At 34.2% G+C, this 21,238-nt stretch overlaps 1 protein-coding gene across 1 annotated transcript in view; it reads right to left on the minus strand.

Moving 5' to 3' along the window:
- Window positions 1–4,228: 4,228 nt before the first annotated feature.
- LOC142230826 (uncharacterized) overlaps window positions 4,229–21,238 on the minus strand; it is a 142,892-nt gene continuing 125,882 nt past the window's right edge. Inside the window, exons 2-4 of the mRNA XM_075301450.1 lie at window positions 8,941–10,033; window positions 4,350–4,442; window positions 4,229–4,276 (exon numbers count right to left, since the gene is read on the minus strand). Of these exons, the coding sequence (XP_075157565.1) occupies window positions 4,229–4,276; window positions 4,350–4,442; window positions 8,941–9,903 (1,104 nt within the window). The 5' untranslated portion in view covers window positions 9,904–10,033. The remainder of the gene's footprint in view (window positions 4,277–4,349; window positions 4,443–8,940; window positions 10,034–21,238) is intronic.

The following is a 21,238-nucleotide window of genomic DNA, read 5'->3' on the forward strand; positions in this document are numbered from 1 at the left end:
ACAATCTACCAAGATTTTATTTCTATAGAAAATTTTGTCAAAAGTTTATTTCTATAGAAAATTTTGTTAAAATTTTATTTCCGTAGAAATTTTTGTCAAAATTTTCTTTCTATAGAAAATTTTTTCACGATTTTTATTACTATAGAAAATTTTGTCAAAATTTTATGTCTACTTTGTCAAACTGAATTATATACGTATTGGATCGATCTTTTTTGATTTAATATATACCACGTATGGACTTACATACAATTTAGAAGATGGTATTAGGAGGTTTTAAGGTACCTTGCCATCGGCAAGCGTTACCGCAACCCAAGTAATTCGATTGTGGATGACAGTGTTTAGAAGAAGTTTCTACGCAATCCATGATGGAGGGTACATAAGCTTCGGCCTGGCCGAACTTATGGCCGTATATACTTGTTTATTTTTATACCCTCCACCATAGGATGGGGGGTATATTAACTTTGTCATTCCGTTTGTAACACATCGAAATATTGATCTAAGGCCCCATAAAGTATATATATTCTGGGTCGTGGTGAAATTCTGAGTCGATCTGAGCATGTCCGTCCGTCCGTCTGTTGTAATCACGCTAACTTCCGAACGAAACAAGCTATCGACTTGAAACTTGGCACAAGTAGTTGTTATCGATGTAGGTCGAACGGTGTTGAAAATGGGCCATATCGGTCCACTTTTACATATAGCCCCCATATAAAGGGACCCCCAGATTTGGCTTGTGGAGCCTCTAACAGAAGCATATTTCATCCGATCCGACTGGAATTTGGTATATTGTGTTGGTATATGGTCTCTAACAACCATTCAAAAATTGGTCCACATCGGTCCATAATTATATATAGCCCCCTATAAACTGATCCCCAGATTTGGCTTGCGGAGCCTAAAAGAGAAGCAAATTTCATCCGATCCGGCTGAAATTTGGTACATGGTGTTGGTATCTGGTCTCTAACAACCATGCAAAAATTGGTCCACATCGGTCCATACTTATATATAGCCCCCATATAAACCGATCCCCAGATTTGACCTCCGGAACCTCTTAGAGGAGCAAAAGTCATCCTATCCGATTGAAATTTGGTACGTGGTGTTAGTATATTGTCTCTAACAATCATGCCAAAATTGGTCCATATCGGTCCATAATTATATATAGCCCCCATATAAACCGATCCCCAGATTTGACCTCCGGAGCCTCTTAGAGGAGCCAAATTCATCCGATCCGGTTGAAATTTGGTACGTGGTGTTAGTATATGGTCTCTAACAACCATTCAAAAATTGGTCCATATCGGTACATAATTATATATAGCCCCCATATAAACCGTTCCCCAGATTTGATCTCCGGACCCTCTTGGAGTAGCAAAACTCATCCGATCCGGTTGAAATTTGCAATGTGGTGTTAGTATAAGGCCGCTAATAACCATGCCAAAATTGGTCCATATCGGTCTATAGTTATATATAGCCGATCCCCAATCACACAAAAATTGGTCCATATCGGTTCATAATCATGGTTGCCACTCGAGCCAAAAATAATCTACAAAAATTTTATTTTTATAGAAAATATTGTCAAAATGTTATTTCTATAGAAAATTTTGTCAAAATTTTATTTCTATAAAAAATTTTGTCAAAATTTTATTTCTATAGACAATTTTGTCAAAAGTTTATTTCTATACAAAATTTTATTTCTATAGAAAATTTTGTTAAAATTTTATTTCTATAGAAATTTTTGTCAAAATTTTATTTCTATAGAAAATTTTGTCAAAATTTTATTTCTATAGAAAGGTTTGTGAAAATTTTATTTCTATAGAAAATTTTGTCAAAATTTTATGTCTATAAAAAATTTTGTCAAACTGAATTACATACACTCAAAAAAAAGTGAACTCTCTATTTCACTAAAGCCAATTTAACTTTATTTTAGTTCATGGAATTATTATGTTTGGAGAAAGTTTCCTTTACTCTAATAATTTTTTGTTCACGTAAGTTAAATTAACTAAAACCGAGGAAAAAAATATACTCAAATGAAGCATAAAGATGCACTAAATTCGTGTCTTCCACAAAATAGTTCAGAATTTCTTTAAATTTGTAAATTTTACCAAAAATGCGTCCATCATGAACTTCGTATGTCACTAAAGACATTCTTGCAATTTTGAACTCCAAGTTTTTCCTTCAAACTACAAAATTTTCTTTAACGAGTGAAAAAGCTTAGTTATGTCTAATAAATTTTCTTGAATTTGTCGAAAAATATTTACTTATTTTTATGACATCGGCGTGATGCCAACGCTTGTAATACTGTTTAGTTAAAAATTTCTAAAAATATTCAAAATTTTCTAAAATTAACCGAAAGTTTTCTTCCTGGTGATTTCACTATTTTTTCAGTGTACGTATTTGATCGATCTTTTTTATTTAATATGTACCACTTAAGGACTTACATGCAGTTTAGAAGACGATGTTAGGAGGTTTTAAGATACCTTGCCATCGGCAAGCGTTACCGCAACACAAGTAATTCGGTTGTGGATGGCAGTGTTTAGAAGCAGTTTCTACGCAATCCATGGTGGAGGGTCGAACTTATGGCCATATATACTTGTTTTTAAGTAATATTTATGTCCGCCTAAAAGTATGCTTTAGTTTCCTAGACAATTGTTAAAGAGTGTTAGGTTTGGTTAGGTTCGTAGCAGCCCGATGTATCAGGATCACTTAGACTATTCAGTCCATTGTGATACCACATTGGTGAACTTCTCTCGAATCACTGAGTGCTACCCGATTCCATGTTAAGCTCAATGACAAGGGACCTCCTTTTTATAGCCGAGTCCGAACGGCGTTCCATATTGCAGTCAAACCGCTTAGAGAAGCTTTGAAACCCTCAGAAATGTCACCAGCATGAGGTGGGATAATCCACCGCTGAAAAACTTTTTGGTGTTCGGTCGAAGCAGGCATCAAACCCACGACCTTGTGTATGCAAGACGGGCATGCTAACCGTTGAACCACGGTGGCGTTAGGGTTTCTTCTTGGAATTTATAATATATCTTTGTAGCCCTTAAGAGGAAAATTTTATATTGATTAGATAATTCAAATAATTCCGATGTGACACTAAATTTCGTATCATTTATTTTGAGCAACTTCGGAGCCCTTTTCTGTAAAGTTTGTGTTTTTTGGGATATTTTCATTTAATTTTATTCCGTCAAAATTAATGCGATTTTGCTTTACAAAAACAGAATATGTACACATATCGTTGCGAAATATTTATGTCCGTCTAAATGTATGCATTTGTTTCATAGGAAAATTTTTAAAGAGTGTCAAGTTTACTTCTCTGGATGTATGATATGCACACTTTGTAGAACTTTAGCGAAAAATTTTACTCTTTTTTTATCCGTGAGTATTTTTGTGACATTAAATTTCGCAATATATTTATATTTAAAAAAATATTCCTGTCTTCTAGTCTAATTTAATATTTATGAATACTTTTCTTTAAGAAATATTTATTTCAACTCAAAAGAATGCTTTTAGAATCAACGAAATGTTTAAAGAGCATCCGATTTACTTCCTATTATTTGTGAAAAATTTTATGATTGTCTGTTAAGGCAGACACTGTACAACTGGGCCTATATCTAGTGCCTTAAAAACTACGGCAATCGTCTGCCACGGCAATATTAATCTTAGACAATTTTATTGGAAAGACCACATCCACAAAAGCAGTGAGAATTACAATAAGATAATAAGTAAAATGTTCTCCATTGCTCTATGTAAAGATACGATTGTGGCACTAAATACTAAACTTTTTACATTTTTGTGCCACCTTTTTGTTTAATTGTGCACATTTTTTGTTATTTCCTCTCTTTAGTAGTTTTGTCAATTTTGTTTCAGAATCCCGTCCGTTGACCAGAAAAATTATTAAGTTTACGTATCCAATTCCCTAGGTGTGATCAAATTTCTATCTCATACAAGATCGCTGTCAAGGGAATATATGTCCAGCCTAAAATTATGCAAATATTTCAGATATAATATTTTTGAAATAAATTCAATTAAACCCTTGATCTTTAAAAGTTAAGAAGGAATTTTTAATTTAATCGATAAAAAATAATCTTTGAATTTAATTTAGACCCAATTAAACACCAAAACTATGAAGATTTGAATATTTTATATAATTCGTAATCTTTAGCCATAAGCCGTCGCCGTCAAAAATGGGCCGGCATCACTCTGATGGTCGAATCTTTAGCAGCTAAGTTTTTAGTTAAACTTTTAGATAGTATAGCAAAGAATCCAAAGGCAATGTATCTGCCTAAGTATCCAACCAATGTGAAATAAATTTCCTATTTTTTATGAAATTTTCCAAAATATTTGTCTGTACTCACCTTTTCTCTCAACATATCACGTATGCGACCAGCTTGGTTTTTCGAACGATGTAATTCCAATTGTAACTCCAAACAACGTTCTTGCCAATTGATCTGGAAGTAAATTCAGAAAAAAAAAAAAATATATAAAAACAAAGTCTAAAGTCGGGCGGGGCTGACTATATTATACCCAGCACCACTTTGTAAATCTACATTTTCGCTATTATCTGAAATCCCTCAAATTTGTTGGGGTTCTGTTCCCATATACAACTATATAAATCTTAACCTATTTGGACAAAATGTTTAAGAAAATCTCTAGACTTCAAATTTAAATCGGCTAATGCCCTGGGGCAGAGCAGAATCTTAGTAAATTATGGAAAAATTGAAATCTGAAGCTAATTTTAGGAACCTTCGCAAAAGTGTATTTATAATTTATTGCTCGATAGATACGTATAAAACATATAGGAAAAGTAATTTTTACAAGTTTTCGACATAGCAGTGGCGATTTTACAAGGCACAAAGAAAGAGTTGCTGATATTTGATTGCTTCATTCTCTGACAGCCACAATCTATTCAGCTTGGTTTAGTTATTCGTATGTTGTTAGATAGAGAAAAAACTATTATACCACATTACCAGCCGGTACCACATTTGCTGCACTCATCCTATCCGAGTATGTGCTAAATTTGAAGACGATTGGACTCAAATTGCCACCTAGACTTTGATGTTCATACCCAGCAAAAACTTGGTAAGCACTAGTGATTCTTTCAGTAATACCGGTAATCAAAAAGTTACTACTTGCAGTATTACCTGGGATTTAAAAATAATAACTTACCTGTGTAGGCAAAAAGTGATTCTTTCTATTAATACCGGTAATCGAAATCATATCTTGAGGTCCGGGTTCGGCTCTACAGTAGGCACCGTTAATAGTAGCGATAAGTAATGCCAAATTACATTTCAGAAAAAATTGCTAATAAAATATACCTTTGTTTTCTAAAGCTGTATAGTACATAATTTATATTACAAAATAACATCATTGAATATATCCATGCCGTGGAGCGTGGTATATGTTAGTGTGTTGGATTACAAAACAACAGGGGTGAGCTGGCACTTTTTGGGTATCTTTATGGTGAAGATATTATTTTTGGAGAGCTGGTATGCATGCGAATAAGTACTTATTTTTCGACTGCTGGTATGCTTGCACGGAAGTACTTTCCTCCAATGTCAGGCCCGTGTAAAAGTATTACTACTGATATATGTACGAGGAAGTTGTTACCAATTTGGCGCAGGCATACTTGTACTCATACCTGGTAATAGGAGTTTTTGCTGGGTAGACAGACGGACTGCCATGGCTAGATCGACTCTGGGGACAGCCCTGATCAATTAAGCAAAAGATACTATGTGTCTGTCTCGTCTCCTTCTGGGTGTTGCAAACATATGCAGTAACTTATAATCATGGTTACCACTCGTACCAAAATTAATCTACCAAAATTTCAAGAAAATTTTACCAAACGTCTATAAAAATTTTTGTCAAAATTGTATCTTTATAAAAAATTTTCTAAAAATTTTATATCTATAGCAAATTTTGTCATAATTTTATTCCTACAGAAAATTTTGTCAAAATTTTATTCCTAAAGAAAATTTTGTCAAAATTTTATTTCTATGGAAAATTTTATTTCTAAAAAAAATTTTGTCAAATTTTATTTCTATGGAAAATTTTGTAAAAAATTTATTTCTACAAAAAATTTTGTCAAAATTTTATTTCTAAAAAAATTTTGTCAAAATTTTATTGCTATAGAAATTTTTTCACAATAGTATTTCTATAGAAAATTATCGCAAAATTGTATTTCTATAGAAAATTTTCTCAAAATTTTATTTCCGTAGAAAATTTTGTCCAAATTTTATTCTATAGACAATTTTGTCATAATTTTATTCCTACAGAAAATTTTATTTCTATGGAAAATTTTGTCAAAATTTTATTTGTATAGAAATTTTTTTCAAATTGTATTTTTTAGAAAATTTTGTCAAAATTTTATTTCCATAAAAAAATTTGTCAAAATGTTATTTCTATAGAAAATTTTGTCAAAAATGTATTTCTATGGAAAATTTTGTTTCTATACAAAATGTTGTCAAAATTTTATTCCTATAGAAAATTTTGTCATCATTTTATTTCTATAGAAAATTTTGTCAAAATTTTATTTCTATAGAAAATTTTGTCATCATTTTATTTCTATAGAAAATTTTGCTAAAATTTTATTTCTATAGGAAGTTTTGTCAAAAGTTTATTCCTACAGAAAATTTTGTCAAAATTTTATTTCTATGGAAAATTTTGTCAAACTTTTATTTATATAGAAAATTTTGTCAAAATTTTATTTCTACAAAAAAATTTGTCAAAATTTTATTTCTACAAAAAATTTGGTCAACATTTTATTTTATTTCTATATTTCTTTAGAAAAATTTTTCAAAATTTTATTTCTACAAAAAATGTTGTCACCATTTTACTTCTACAAAAAAAATTGTCAAATTTTTTTTTTCTACAAAAAATTTAATTTTTATAAAAAATTTTGTCAAAATTTTATTTCGTTTTTTTTTGTTATTGTTGGTTTTGTTCTTTAAGCATTGTTGTTGTTTTTTATTGCAGCTTAAAACCATACATTGACTAAACTACAAGTGTAGCTTAACCAACAGAGGAAAAGAATGTTTGTCAAATTTATTTGGGCAAAGCCCTATAGACTGCAAGATGGTTGGATGGACGCACGTTTCGGAATTACCACATTCCTCATCAGCATCCTCTACTTGCAGCAAAACTATCAACCAATTATCAGAATAAATTCAGGCAGTTTATTACAGTGGCATAGGAAAAGAGATATGTTTGTTTCGAATTTATTTGGGCATAAGCCGGCTATCAATGTAAAACCTTTTTTCGGAGGGTTCAAGTGTGGTTTTTGTTGGGTTTAATGAACTGCTTGAATTTATTCTGATAATTGGTTGATAGTTTTGCTGCAAGTAGAGGATGCTGATGAGGAATGTGGTAATTCCGAAACGTGCGTCCATCCAACCATCTTGCAGTCTATAGGGCTTTGCCCAAATAAATTTGACAAACATTCTTTTCCTCTGTGGGTTAAGCTACACTTGTAGTTTAGTCAATGTATGGTTTTAAGTTGCAATAAAAAACAACAAAAATTTTATTTCTATAGAAAATTTTGTGGAAAGTTTATTTTTATAGAAAATTTTGTCAAAACTTTATTCCTATAAAAATTTTTGTCAAAATTTTATTTCTATAGAAAATTTTGTTAAAATTTTATTTCTATAGAAAATTTTGTTAAAATTTTATTTCTATAGAAAGTTTTTTCAAAATTTTATTTCTGTAGAAAACTTTGTCAGAATTTTATTTCTATGGAAAATTAAGTCAAAAATTTTTTTCATTGAAAATTTGGTTAAAATTTTGTGTCTATAAAAAATTTTGTAAAAATTTTGCTCCATAAAAAAATTTGTCCAAATTTTATTTTTATAGAAAATTTTGTTAAAATTTTCTTTCTATAGAAAGTTTCGTCTAAGGTTTATTTCTATAGAAAATTTTCTCAAAATTGTATTTCTATAGAAAATTTTCTCAAAATTTTATTTCCGTAGAAAATATTGTCAAAATTTTATTCTATAGACAATTTTGTCATAATTTTATTCCTACAGAAAATTTTGTCAAAATTTTATTTTCATGGCAAAATTTGTCAAAATTTTATTTCTATAGAAAATTTTGTCAAAATTTTATTTCTATAGAAAATTTTGCCAAAGTTTATTTCTATGGAAAAATTAGTCAAAATTGTATTTCCATAGAAAAGTTTGTCAACATTTTATTTCTACAGAAAATTTTGTCAAAATTTTATTTTAAGAGGTAATTTGTAAAGTACATCTTAGTTGAGAGAAATATTTTGCAAAATCTATCAAAACATCAAGAATTCTACGAATCTACCAAACATTAAAAATTTATCAGTTTTCGTAGAATTCTACCAACTGTGACAACCGTGCTTATAATGCTCTGTTCCACAGGAATTTGTTAGAAATTTATTTGTATGGAAAATTAAGTCAACAATTTTTTCCATAGAAAATTTTGTCAAAATTTCATGTCTATAAAAATTTTGTCAAAATTTTATTTCTATAGAAAATTTTGCCAAAAATTTATTTCGATGAAAACTTTAGTCAAAATTTTATTTCCATAGAAAATTTGGCGAAAATTTTATTTCCATAGAAAATTTTGTTAAAATTTTATTTCTATAAAAAATTTTGCCAAAAATTTTATTTCTTTAGAAAATTTTGTCAACAATTTATTTCTTTAGAAAATTTTGTCAATTTTTTTTTTCTATAGTAAATTTAGCCAAAATTTTATGTCCATAGAAAATTTTATTTCTATAGAAAATTTTTTCAAAAGTCTTCTTAGTTGAAGAGGAGTATTTTGCAAAATCTATCAAAACATCAAGAATTCTACCAATCTACCAAACAATAAAAAAATCTCCAATTTTGCTAGAATTCTACTAACTGTGGCTACCGTACTTATAATACCCTGTTCCACAGGCTACTCTAATGACTAATCAGATTTTTTGCATTCTATCCCCCCACTTACCTCTGGTACTCCTTGTGAGTAGTTATTAACCTGATGTACATCCAAATATTCTGTTAACGCCGACAAATGAGGCCAAGACGCCTCTGAACCATCCAACGAAGAAGCTGTATTCGCTTGTGACGGATCTTTGGGACTTGAACCACTAGATCCAGATAAATTACCCGTGGGTTTGGCTGGTATGGGCGGTGGTTTTTGTGTCCTTCGTGGCATTAACCTGGGACTATTTGGTGTCGATTGAGCCGCCGCCACCGCCGCATGAGACCTTTGCCCAACAGCCGCTGTTCCACTACCACACTCCATTTGTTGACGACTCATAGGCATATTGCCACTAAATGAGATGGCTCTTTTGGCCAATAAGGGCGAAGAGTTTAGAGAATGTGATGTGGCATATAAGGGGGGTAGAGAATGTTGCTGTTGTTGTGAATGATGCTGATAGTGCTGGTGTTGCATAAAGGGAGACATCAAATGTTGTTGCTGTTGATAGGGTGTTGCATACTGTTGATATTGCTGCTGGAAATAATGACTTTGATTGGCAGCCGAAGGAAAAGTATGCAAATAATTGTGAACAGCTCCTCCACCACTAGTGGCACTACCATCTTGGGGTCTTAGAAAATAGTTGTGAGTTTGGGTTAAGTACTGATAGCTTTGTTGCTGATGAAATTGAGCTTGTTGTGGCCCATGTGGTTGTTGTTGTTGCTGATGATGATGAGAACTACTACTGCTACCGCCACTGCCCACACTGGTAGCCCCCAACGATGCTGGAGTTGCTCTTCCCGAGGTTGAGGGAGAAGGTGAGGAGGAATTTGATCTTTGCCGGGGCAATGAATATTGTTGGTGAAAATGTGATGATTGTTCCTGTTGCGTTTGCTGCTGACGTTGCTGCTGTGATGTACTGGGCTGTTGTAGATTTGTCAATGGATCAAAGATTTGAGATAATCTCCCCGAAGGCACTTCGTCGGACATTTAGGTGGTTTTTTTTGTTTAAAATTCAGCTCAAAGGGTTTCAATTGTAGAAAATATTTTCTCTTTTGTTTTTGTTTTTTTTTTTTAGTTTTTCTTTTTAGCTAAAAATTATTTGCCATTGTAAAGAATTCTGAAAGGAAAGCAAAAAAGAAAAATCTGTTAAAAAGAAATTTATTAACAAGAATGAAATATTTTAATAAAAATAATTATTAACAAATTTATTGGTAAGATAATTTAACTTTATTAGTTAGAATAGATTTTTATAAAAAAAACATATATAAGCATTGACCGATGAAACTGGGGAAAAATGAAATTAAATAAAAAAATTATAAATGAACCCTTAAATGCGCAAGATCACCGATTCCTCCGGAAAAATAATATGCAAAATGGTATAAAAAAACAAGTAAGAAAAGACTAAAGTCGGGCGGGGCCGACTATATTATACCCTGCACCACTTTGTAGATCTAAATTTTCGATACCATATCACATCCGTCAAATGTGTTGGTTCAAATGTAAAGGTTTGTCCCAAATACATACATTTAAATATAACTCGATCTGGACAGAATTTGAGAGACTTCTACAAAATCTATAGACTCAAAATTTAAGTCGGCAAATGCACTAGGGTGGAACGCAATGTTAGTAAAAAAAATATGGGAAACATTTAAATCTGAAGCAATTTTAAGGAAACTTCGCAAAAGTTTATTTATGATTTATCGCTCGATATACATGTATTAGCAGTTTAGGAAAATTAGAGTCATTTTTACAACTTTTCGACTATGCAGTGGCGATTTTACAAGGAAAATGTTGGTATTTTGACCATTTTTGTCGAAATCAGAAAAACATATATATGGGAGCTATATCTAAATCTGAACCGATTTCAACCAAATTTTGCATGTATAGCTACAATGCTAAATCTACTCCCTGTGGAAAATGTCAACCAAATTGGCTTTTAGGATCCTATTAGTCCATATAGGGCGAAAGATATATATGGGAGCTATATCTAAATCTGAACCGATTTCAATCAAATTTTGCACACTTGACAACACGACTAAGTGCTACGTTTGTACAAAATTTCAAGCAAATCGGTATAAAACTCTGGCTGCTGGGTCAATATTAGTGCATATCGGGCGAAAGATATATATGGGAGCTATATCTAAATCTGAACCGATTTCTTCCAAAATCAATAGGGTTCTATTCTGACCCAAATTAGGAACATGTGCCAAATTTGAAGGCGATTAGACTTAAATTGCGACCTAGACTTTGATCACAAAAATGTGTTCACAGACAGACGGACATGGTTATATCGACTCAGGGACCCACCCTGAGCATTATTGCCAAAGACACCATGTGTCTATCTCGTCTCCGTCTGGGTATTACAAACATATGCACTAACTTATAATACCCTGTTCCACAGTGTGGCGCAGGGTATAAATATGCACTAGGAGGGTATCCACGCATGTGCTCTTGGTCTAGCCGGTATGTCTTTCTTCTCGACTAACTCTAGAGCAGCTCCTTCCCAAACTTCACCAATTAGTATCAGATCAGCTTTAAAACATTCTATAGACCTCTGGTCCTCAAATGCGACTAGCTTAAATCGTCCTTGATACCAACAAGCCTCTTGGTGTCGCGGATCTGGGCCGGGAAACTTTTCCAGCACCTGTGAGTAGACGCCAGACAAAGCATTCTCAATTTCCCCCCATTTTTGCTTTGGAACCATAGCGTCCAATGCTCCTTTATTTATGATAGCCATCACAAGGCTATCTTTAGCAACTGAGGCAAACGATCGTTGATCCCTTTTGGAGGATGGCAACTCATCCGGTGATCGTTCCCTTTTTCCAGCCTCAAGAATTCCTTGAGCCCATTTTAAGGAATCGCTTTGTTTAGCCGACAACGTGCTTGGGTCGACTGATCCTAATTTCTTTAGGATAAACAAAGCATTTCTGCGTTCCTTGAATCTCTTTCGTGAAGGATTACCTCTTTTTGATGCCGTTACCTTGGAAAAGGTTCGACTTGTCAAATTGTCGCCACCTGTCGACCGTTCTACAGATCGACTAATTGGGCCTAACTCTTGGTCATTGCCCAAATTTATAACTCCAGTCGATACCCGTCCACTGGGCCCTGAAGTTAGCAACCCAGTGGATGTCTTTGAATTTCTCTGCATGGTGGCCTAATATCCCACCACACTTGAAATTCGTAGTAGGTACTTATTACGATGATTTTATCCGCTATTAAAAAACACGTCCGTTCCGTTCGACGGTTGAATAAATAACAAGTATATACGGCCGTAAGTTCGGCCAGGCCGAAGCTTATTTACCCTCCATCATGGATTGCGTAGAAACTTTTTCTAAACACTGCCATCCACAATCGAATTACTTAAGTTGCGGTAACGCTTGCCGATGGCAAGGTATCTTAAAACCTCCTAACACCATCTTCTAAATTGTATGTAAGTCCATACGTGGTATATATTAAATCAAAAAAGATCGATCCAATACGTATATAATTCAGTTTGACAAAGTAGACATACAATTTTGACAAAACTTTCTACAGAAATAAAATTTTAACAAAATTTTCGATAGAAATAAAATTTTCTTTAGAAATAAAAATTTTGACAAAATTTTCTATAGAAAGAAAATTTTGATAAAAATTTCTACAGAAATAAAATTTTATCAAAATTTTCTATAGAAATAGACTTTTGACAAAATATTCTATAGAAATGAAATCTTGGTAGATTATTTTTGGCTCGAGTGGCAACCATGATTATGAACCGAATAAAATTTGAACAAAATTTTCTATAGAAATAAAATTTTGACAATGATGAAAATTTTATTGTGAACCGAATAAAATTTTAACAAAATTTTCTCTAGAAATAAAATTTTGACAAAATTGTCTATAGAAATAAAATTTTGACAAAATTTTCTATATAAATAAAATTTTGGTAGATTACTTTTGGCTCTAGTGGCAACCATGGTTATGAACCGATATTGACCAATTTTTGAGTGATTGGACCAATTGTTGTATAATTGTTAGCGACCATATACTAACACCACGTTCCTAATTTGAACCGGATCGGATGAATTTTGCTCCTCCAAGAGGCTCCGGAGGTCAAATCTGGAGAACGTTTTATATGGGGGCTATATATAATTATGGACCGATATGGACCAATTCTGGCACGGTTGTTAAAGATCATATACTAACACCATGTTCAAAATTACAACCGGATTGGGTGAAATTTGATTCTCTTGGAGACTTCGCAAGCCAAATCTGGGGATCGGCTTATATGGGGGCTATATATAATTATGAACCGATGTGGACCAATTTTTGCATGGTTATTAGAGACCATATAACAATACCAAGTACCAAATTTCAGCCGGATCGGATGCAATTTGCTTCTCTTTGGGGCTTCGCAAGCCAAATCTGGAGATCGGTTTATATGGGGTCCATATATAATTATGGACCGATGTGGACCAATTTTTGCATGGTTATTAGAGACCATATACCAACACCATGTACCAAATTTCAGCCGGATCGGATGAAATATTGTTCTCTTAGAGGCTCCGCAAGCCAAATCTGGGGATCGGTTTATATGGGGGCTATATATAATTATGGACCGATGTGCACCACTTTTTGCATGATTGTTAGAGACCATCTACCAACACCATGTACCAAATTTCAGCCGGATCGGATGAAATATGCTTCTCTTAGAGGCTCCACAAGCCAAATCTGGGGATCGGTTTATATGGGGGCTATATATAATTATGGACCGATGTGGACCAATTTCTGCACGATTGTTAGAGACCATCTACCAACACCATGTACCAAATTTCAGCCGGATCGGATGAAATATGCTTCTCTTAGAGGCTCCGCAAGCCAAATCTGGGGATCGGTTTATATGGGGGCTATATATAATTATGGACCGATGTGGACCAATTTTTGCATGATTGTTAGAGACCATCTACCAACACCATGTACCAAATTTCAGCCGGATCGGATGACATATGCTTCTCTTAGAGGCTCCACAAGCCAAATCTGGGGATCGGTTTATATGGGGGCTATATATAATTATGGACCGATGTGGACCAATTTTTGCGTGGTTGTTAGAGACCATATACCAACACCATATACCAAATTTCAGCCGGATCGGATGAAATATGCTTCTGTTAGAGGCTCCACAAGCCAAATCTGAGGGTCCCTTTATATGGGGGCTATACGTAAAAGTGGACCGATATGGCCCATTTTCAATACCATCTACCCTACATCGATAACAACTACTTGTGCCAAGTTTCAAGTCGATAGCTTGTTTCGTTCGGAAGTTAGCGTGATTTCAACAGACGGACGGACGGACGGACGGACGGACGGACGGACATGCTTAGATCGACTCAGAATTTCACCACGACCCAGAATATATATACTTTATGGGGTCTTAGAGCAATATTTCGATGTGTTACAAACGGAATGACAAAGTTAATATACCCCCATCCTATGATGGAGGGTATAAAAATGAGTGTAAATCGGGCCAAAGCTATATATGGGAGCTATATCTAAATCTGAACCGATTTGGCTGATATTTTGCAAGTTTTTCGAGACCCATAAAATATTCGGATGTACGGAATTTGAGGAAGATCGGTTGATATACACGCCAATTATGACCAGATCGGTGAAAAATATATATGGCAGCTATATCTATACCGATTTTTTCCAAAATCAATAGGGATCGTCTTTGAGCCGAAACAGGACCCTATACCAAATTTTAGGACAATCGGACTAAAACTGCGAGCTGTACTTTGCACCCAAATTACACCAACAGACAGACAGACGGACATCGCAAAATTGACTAAGAATTTAATTCTAAGCCGAGCGTTATGATGTTATGATATTTTAATTGCAATAAACTTGATTTCATAGAAGTCGGTTAAAATTTTAAGACGTAAGAAGTTTTTTCTCGTTGTGTCTTAAAAGATACAGTGTGCATTTAAGGGTTAACAAAGTAATTCATATATTAGTTACGTAATAATTATTTCAAAATAAATTTAATTAATTCACAAATACTTTGAAGTTTTCTTAGTAATTTAAATAAAATAAAACGTATTTAAACAAATTTCTTTCTAAGCATTTATCCAAGAAACTAGGATTGTGAGATCAATTCCGGATGGAAGAGTATTGAGCCCAGTGTTACCGTTTTAATGACAAATTTGCCACTAAAATCCTAAGCTTTGGCAGTTTTGTGAAACTTTTTTGTTGTACCACTAAATGTCATACATTCGAAAATTTTGGGTTAAATTTTTATTGACGTGTTGTGCCACTGCTTAATTGATTCTTTTGTTGCAATAGTTTTCGTAAATTTGGCTCCGGGATCCTTTAATATTACGGATGTGTTTAGTGCCTCAATATGTGTAGTAAAAACGAGCTAGAAAGTTCAATACCATAATATTGAGCACTTTTTCCTTCTCAAAAACATAATGTATTCAAGGGCACAATTATGACGCCAAAAACTAGGCAAAAAGGTAGTAGATAAAACGGGTTCTTCCGTGAATTCTAAAGATTGATTTTCGATGAAGTAGTGATAAAATGATTGTTGGCTTTGAAAGAAATAAACTTATAAAATTCATTTAATTCATATTTCTTCATAAAGAGTGTGCCAATTTGTTCGTAGATTTTATATCCTCCATCATAGGATGGGGGGTATATTAACTTTTTCATTACGTTTATAACACATCGAAATGTTGCTCTAAGGTCCCAATAAGGATATATATCCTGGGCCGGGGTGAAATTCTGAGTCGATTTAGCGATGTCCGTCCGTCTGTTGAAATCACAATTATTTCCGAAACTTGGCACAAGTATATGTTATTGATGTATGTTGGATTGTATTACAAATGGACCATATCGAACCCCATATAAACCGACCACCAGATTTGACCTCCGTAGCCCCTTGGAGGAGCATATTTCATCCTGTGCGGTTGGTGTTGATATATGGCCTCTAACGCCCACGCAAAAATTGGTCCAAATCGGTCCATAATTACATATAGCCCCCATATAGACCGATCCCCACACCCAGAGAAGGAATATGATCACCTCAAACATGTTTTAAGAGCAAAATGTTATTTTTGGGTCGTGACCATGTAACATGGTTCTCGCAGCCATGTTATTTTATCGGAAATCATATATCTGATTTCGGCAAGCAGGTTATATTTGACGAGAAAATAACATTTTAGTGACAAACATGTTACATGGTCACCATACAAAAATAACATTTTGCTCTTAAAACATGTTTGAGGTGATCATATTCCTTCTCTGCGTGCAGATTTGACCTCTGGAGCCCCTTGGAAAAAGCAAAATTCATCCGATTCGGTTGAAATTTGGTACGTGATGGTAGTATATGATATTTAACAATCATGCCAAAAGTGGTCCATATCAGTCCATAATCATATATAGCCCCCATATAAACCCATCCCCAGGTGTTGCTTGCGGAGCATTTTGGAGGAGCAAATTTCATTCGATTCAGTTGAAATTTTGTATATCATATCGGTCCATAATTATATATATCACCCACATTATCCGATCCCCAGATTTGACCACCGAAGCCTCTTAGAGGAGCAAAATTAACCCGACTCGGTTGAAATTTGGTACATTGTGCTAGTATATGGCCACTAACAACCATGTCAAACATGGTTCACATCGGTCTATAGTTATATATAGTTCCAGACACCATCTACAAACTAACATAACCTAACCTATATATAGTCCCAAGATAAACCGATCCTCAATCACACAAAAATTGGTCCATATCGGTTCATAATTGTTTATAGCCCCCATATAAAGCGACCCCCCATATTTCAATTCTGACTCTCTAATTACCGCGCAAAAGTTCATATCGGTTCGTAATTATTTGTAGACTTCCCTATATATACAGGTCAATAAACGAATTTTATACGTTTTTCATCTGCCTTTTTATACCCACCACCATAGAATGGTGATGGGGGTATAATAAGTAAGTCATTCCGTTTGTAACACATCGAAATATCGATTTCCGACTATAGAAAATACATATTCTTGATTTGGGAGAAATTTTAAGACGATATAACCATGTCTGTTGTAATCACGCTACAGCTTTCAATAGTGGCACTATCCTCCTGTACCGAAAATGCGCCTATCGGTCCACGTTTAGATAAAATTCTATAGATTTTTGATTTCAAATCATCATTTTCTTGCACACTTACATAAGACAATTCCTGTAAACCTCAAACAAAAATGGTTGTTATAAATCCAGAATCTGATCTAGTCTTAATAGGTGGAATCTTCGGAATAGAATCTTGGGAGCCACACGGATGAAAAAGACTGTTTTTCATATGTTTGGCTATAAACATTATATGTTTGGAACACAAATTTTTAAACACAATATTTTTGAGTGCAAGCATATAATGTTCATAAACTAGCATAACATGTTTGGGACATATATGTTAATATGTTAGAACATATTATGTTTGGGACATAAAATGTTTGTAAATATAATATGCTTGGATGCAAACATATATTAATTTAGAAATAGCCTATAAACATATATGTGTTTAGTAGCTTGGAGCGCTATTTAACAGGGAGCGATATTGAATTAAGTTGGTGGTTGTTGCTTGTTATTACAAAATTAACATTTTATTTTTCCTTGGGCAATTGATCAGCTACTTCTTTGATCCTTACAAACTGTGTGGTCCACTGTTCGAATCCCCGTCCGGCAAAAGGTAAAATTAAAATAAAAAAAATCATACAATTGAATAATTTCTTCTACAATGTTTGTATTACAGAAAATGGTGCTAAGAACTAAAAAATCTCGTGGAAGTGAGAAAGATGTGGGGGAATATACAATTGGGCAGAAACAAAATTTTGAGCATTCAGGTCGAAAACCTATGTTGTTAGCACCTATATTACCTGTTTATTTTCATAATTCATTATGATTGTAAATATATAAATAAATAAATAAAATTTTGAGCACAATATTGTTTGGGAGAATTTTTTTTAAGCATATGATATTTTTGGGTGCAAAATGCTTCCAAACATATTATATATTCACATAATAACATATTGTTTTTTGGAAGACAACATTATTGAATTTGGATGCAAAAATACAAAATGTTTGGAACTTAGACTACCCAAACATATATTGTTTAGACCAATATGCTTTCAAACATATTATATATTGGAAGAGATCAAACATATAAATGTTTGGGCAATACCCAAAAATGTATATGCTTGAAGCAAAATATGTTTGGGAGTATATGTTACAGAAGCGATTTTTTGTGAGCGTGCACCGTGGTGCAATGGTTAGCATGCCCGCCTTACATACACAGGGTCGTAGGTTCGAACCGAGTTTCGACCAAACACCAAAAAGTTTTTCAGCGGTGGATTGCTGGTGACATTTCTGAGGGTTTCAAAGCTTCTCTAAGTGGTTTCACTGCAATGTGGAACGCCGTTAGGTCTCGGCTATAACAAGGGGGTCCCTTGTCATTGAGCTTACCATAGAATCGGGCAGCACTCAATGGTATCACAATGGATTGAATATTCTAAGTGAGCCTGATACATCGGGCTGCCACCTAACCTAACCTAGGTAGAATCTTTAAATTTATCTTCGGTACTGAATAGTCTAAGTGAGCCTGAATCAAATCGGGCTGGCACTTTAAATTAACCATTTTTGGGAAGCGTACTGATTGAAACGATCTGCTTAGGAATATATTAAACCCCCTGAAGTTCTATATATTATCAACTCGCTACGACGAAGAGTTTTCAATGGAAACTTTATTATATTTGATTCATGGTGGTGGGTATTTAAAATTCGGCTTACTGCTAAAGGGTGGTTAAAATTTCAAGGGCCGATGTTGATTTTGAATAAAACACAAACTATTTAGGAAATTATTTTATTTTATTATGATATATTGGTATTACTCAATTATGTATGGAACAAAATATCGGCCAAATGGGCTCCGCGATCTCGGTGGCACACCTTCATTCGATGGTCCAAATTTTCGATGACGCTGAGGCATAATGGAGGTTCTATGCCGTTAATGTGCCGAATTATCTCATCCTTTAGCTCTTGAATTATTGCTGGCTTATCGACGTACACCTTTTCTTTCAAATAAATCCAAAGAAAAAAGTCCAACGATGTCAAATCACATGATCTTGGCGGCCAATTGGCATCGCCAATACGTGAGATAACACGGCCATTGAATTTGTTGCGCAAACAAGCCATTGTTTCGTTAGCTGTGTGGCAAGTGGCACCGTCCCGCTGAAACCACATATCGTCCACATCCATATCTTCCAATTCGGGCCATAAAAAGTTCGTTATCATCTCACGATAGCGAACACCATTCACAGTAACTGCTTGACCGGCCTCATTTTAGAAAAAATACGGCCCGATGATGCCGCCAGCCCATAAACCGCACCAAACAGTTACTCTTTGTGGGTGCATTGGTCATTCGACAATCACTCTTGGATTCTCATTCGCCCAAATGCGGCAATTCTGTTTATTGACGAATCCACTGAGGTGAAAATGTGCCTCATCACTGAAGATTATTTTCTTAGAAAATTGATCATCCACTGTTGCCATTTCTTGGAACCATTTAACACATTGTTGGATTGTGTATCTCTCCATGGTTCAAATTGAGTAAGTGTGAAATAGAGAAATGTCAAATAAAATTCGGAAAAAAACTTGGCGTTTAGGTGTGGTTCACATTCAACATCGGCCCTTGCAATTTAACCACCCTTTATATACCCAAAACGAAAGGCTCTATTTCATTGGGCCCAAATTTTGGGGACTTATTTTATTTCAAAATCAAATGTGTATTTCCAACCATTATCAATGAATATTTTGTACGATTTTTGTACTCTATTTCACTGTAAAATAGATCCCTAGTAAAAAATTTAAATACAGTGAAACCTCTGAGGAGTGGATACCTAAGGCCGCCAATATTTTGTCCACATTTGGAAAGTGTTCACTTATGATAGGTTATAGTAAATGTCCCCAGACAACTATCCACTTTTGAGAGGTGTCCGGTTTCCAGAGAGTCCATGTTTTGGAAGATTCACAGATTTGTTGTTTGTTTTTTACCCTTATTTCAATGGGACGTCATTTCGTAAATCTATTGGAATCAATTGTTTCTCCAGTAAAGAAAACTAATGAGGAATGAGCTTAAACAAAAGTCTTCTTCACACTTTCGACCAAAGTTTTATTTTTTCATAACACCATCCATCCATAGCATGTATTTCGTACTCCTACGATTCTTTCTTGTTGTAGTCGATATAATGAAATCTCAGAAAAACCCATTAAATATTTGGCTTATCTCTGTGTGGCTTTTTCCAAATTTCTTTGTTTTATTTTAAATAAATAAATACTGTCATTTAATAGCCATTATCAAGACCATTTCTTTGACCGTTCGTCCCCAAAAGCATACAAACACCCGCCATTATATGCACTTCTTTTGGTTAATTACAACTGCAATTCTGCATAATAATTTGCATATTTACTCCCGATCATTAAGCATTTGCATGTAGCCAATTACCTGGTATGACAATGACATGGCATTCGGTTCGGCCATATATTAAAAATGCAATAATTGCAATTTGGCCAAACTACCTTCTTGTCGTCTTTGCCATCGCCTTTTCCCAATAAATATTATTCTGTGATTTGACATTTCCGCTTGAATAACGTTGTTCCATCGAACCATTCATTTAAGCATTCATGGTAGTGTCTTCCACTTCATTGATGGCCAATGCAATAAATGACTGCAAGTGCAGCACCAGCACCAGCAGCAGCAAACTACCTGAACAAATTTGCAATGGCCCATGGTGGCATGGACTCTTAAGTTCATACCAGCCATACCATATGGACTTCTTAGCTTGACGGGGGCAATGCTATGGGCATATATTATAGCTCCTAGAGGAGAACATATTAATATAGGCGCAAACACACGCAGTCATGTTTGGCAGCGGCCAATGTATGGCCATAAATTTCTACGTAGTAAAGCATAATTTACCCATCGTTGCTGGAGTAATATGTAACCACCGCATGTAGCAAGTAGCATTACTAACTCCATATTGTCCAAGGCTGCATTGCCAAACCGAATGCTTGCCTTACCACCGGAGGAAGTTATATTTTGGAATAAAGAATGACCTCAGGGTTTCCCATATAACATTTATGTGAACATAATTTAATGTCACCAAAGATGGAGTTATGTTTAATAAACTTATGTGTATGGCTTGTAAATTGTGTTAATATGATTGTAATATATTACAAACCGGGAACTTACAATAGACAAAAAATTATAAATCAAAAAGTATTTTTGTTACAGTAACT

Source organism: Haematobia irritans, chromosome 3, assembly GCF_050003625.1.
Source record: "Haematobia irritans isolate KBUSLIRL chromosome 3, ASM5000362v1, whole genome shotgun sequence".
Taxonomy (NCBI): Eukaryota; Metazoa; Arthropoda; class Insecta; order Diptera; family Muscidae; genus Haematobia; species Haematobia irritans.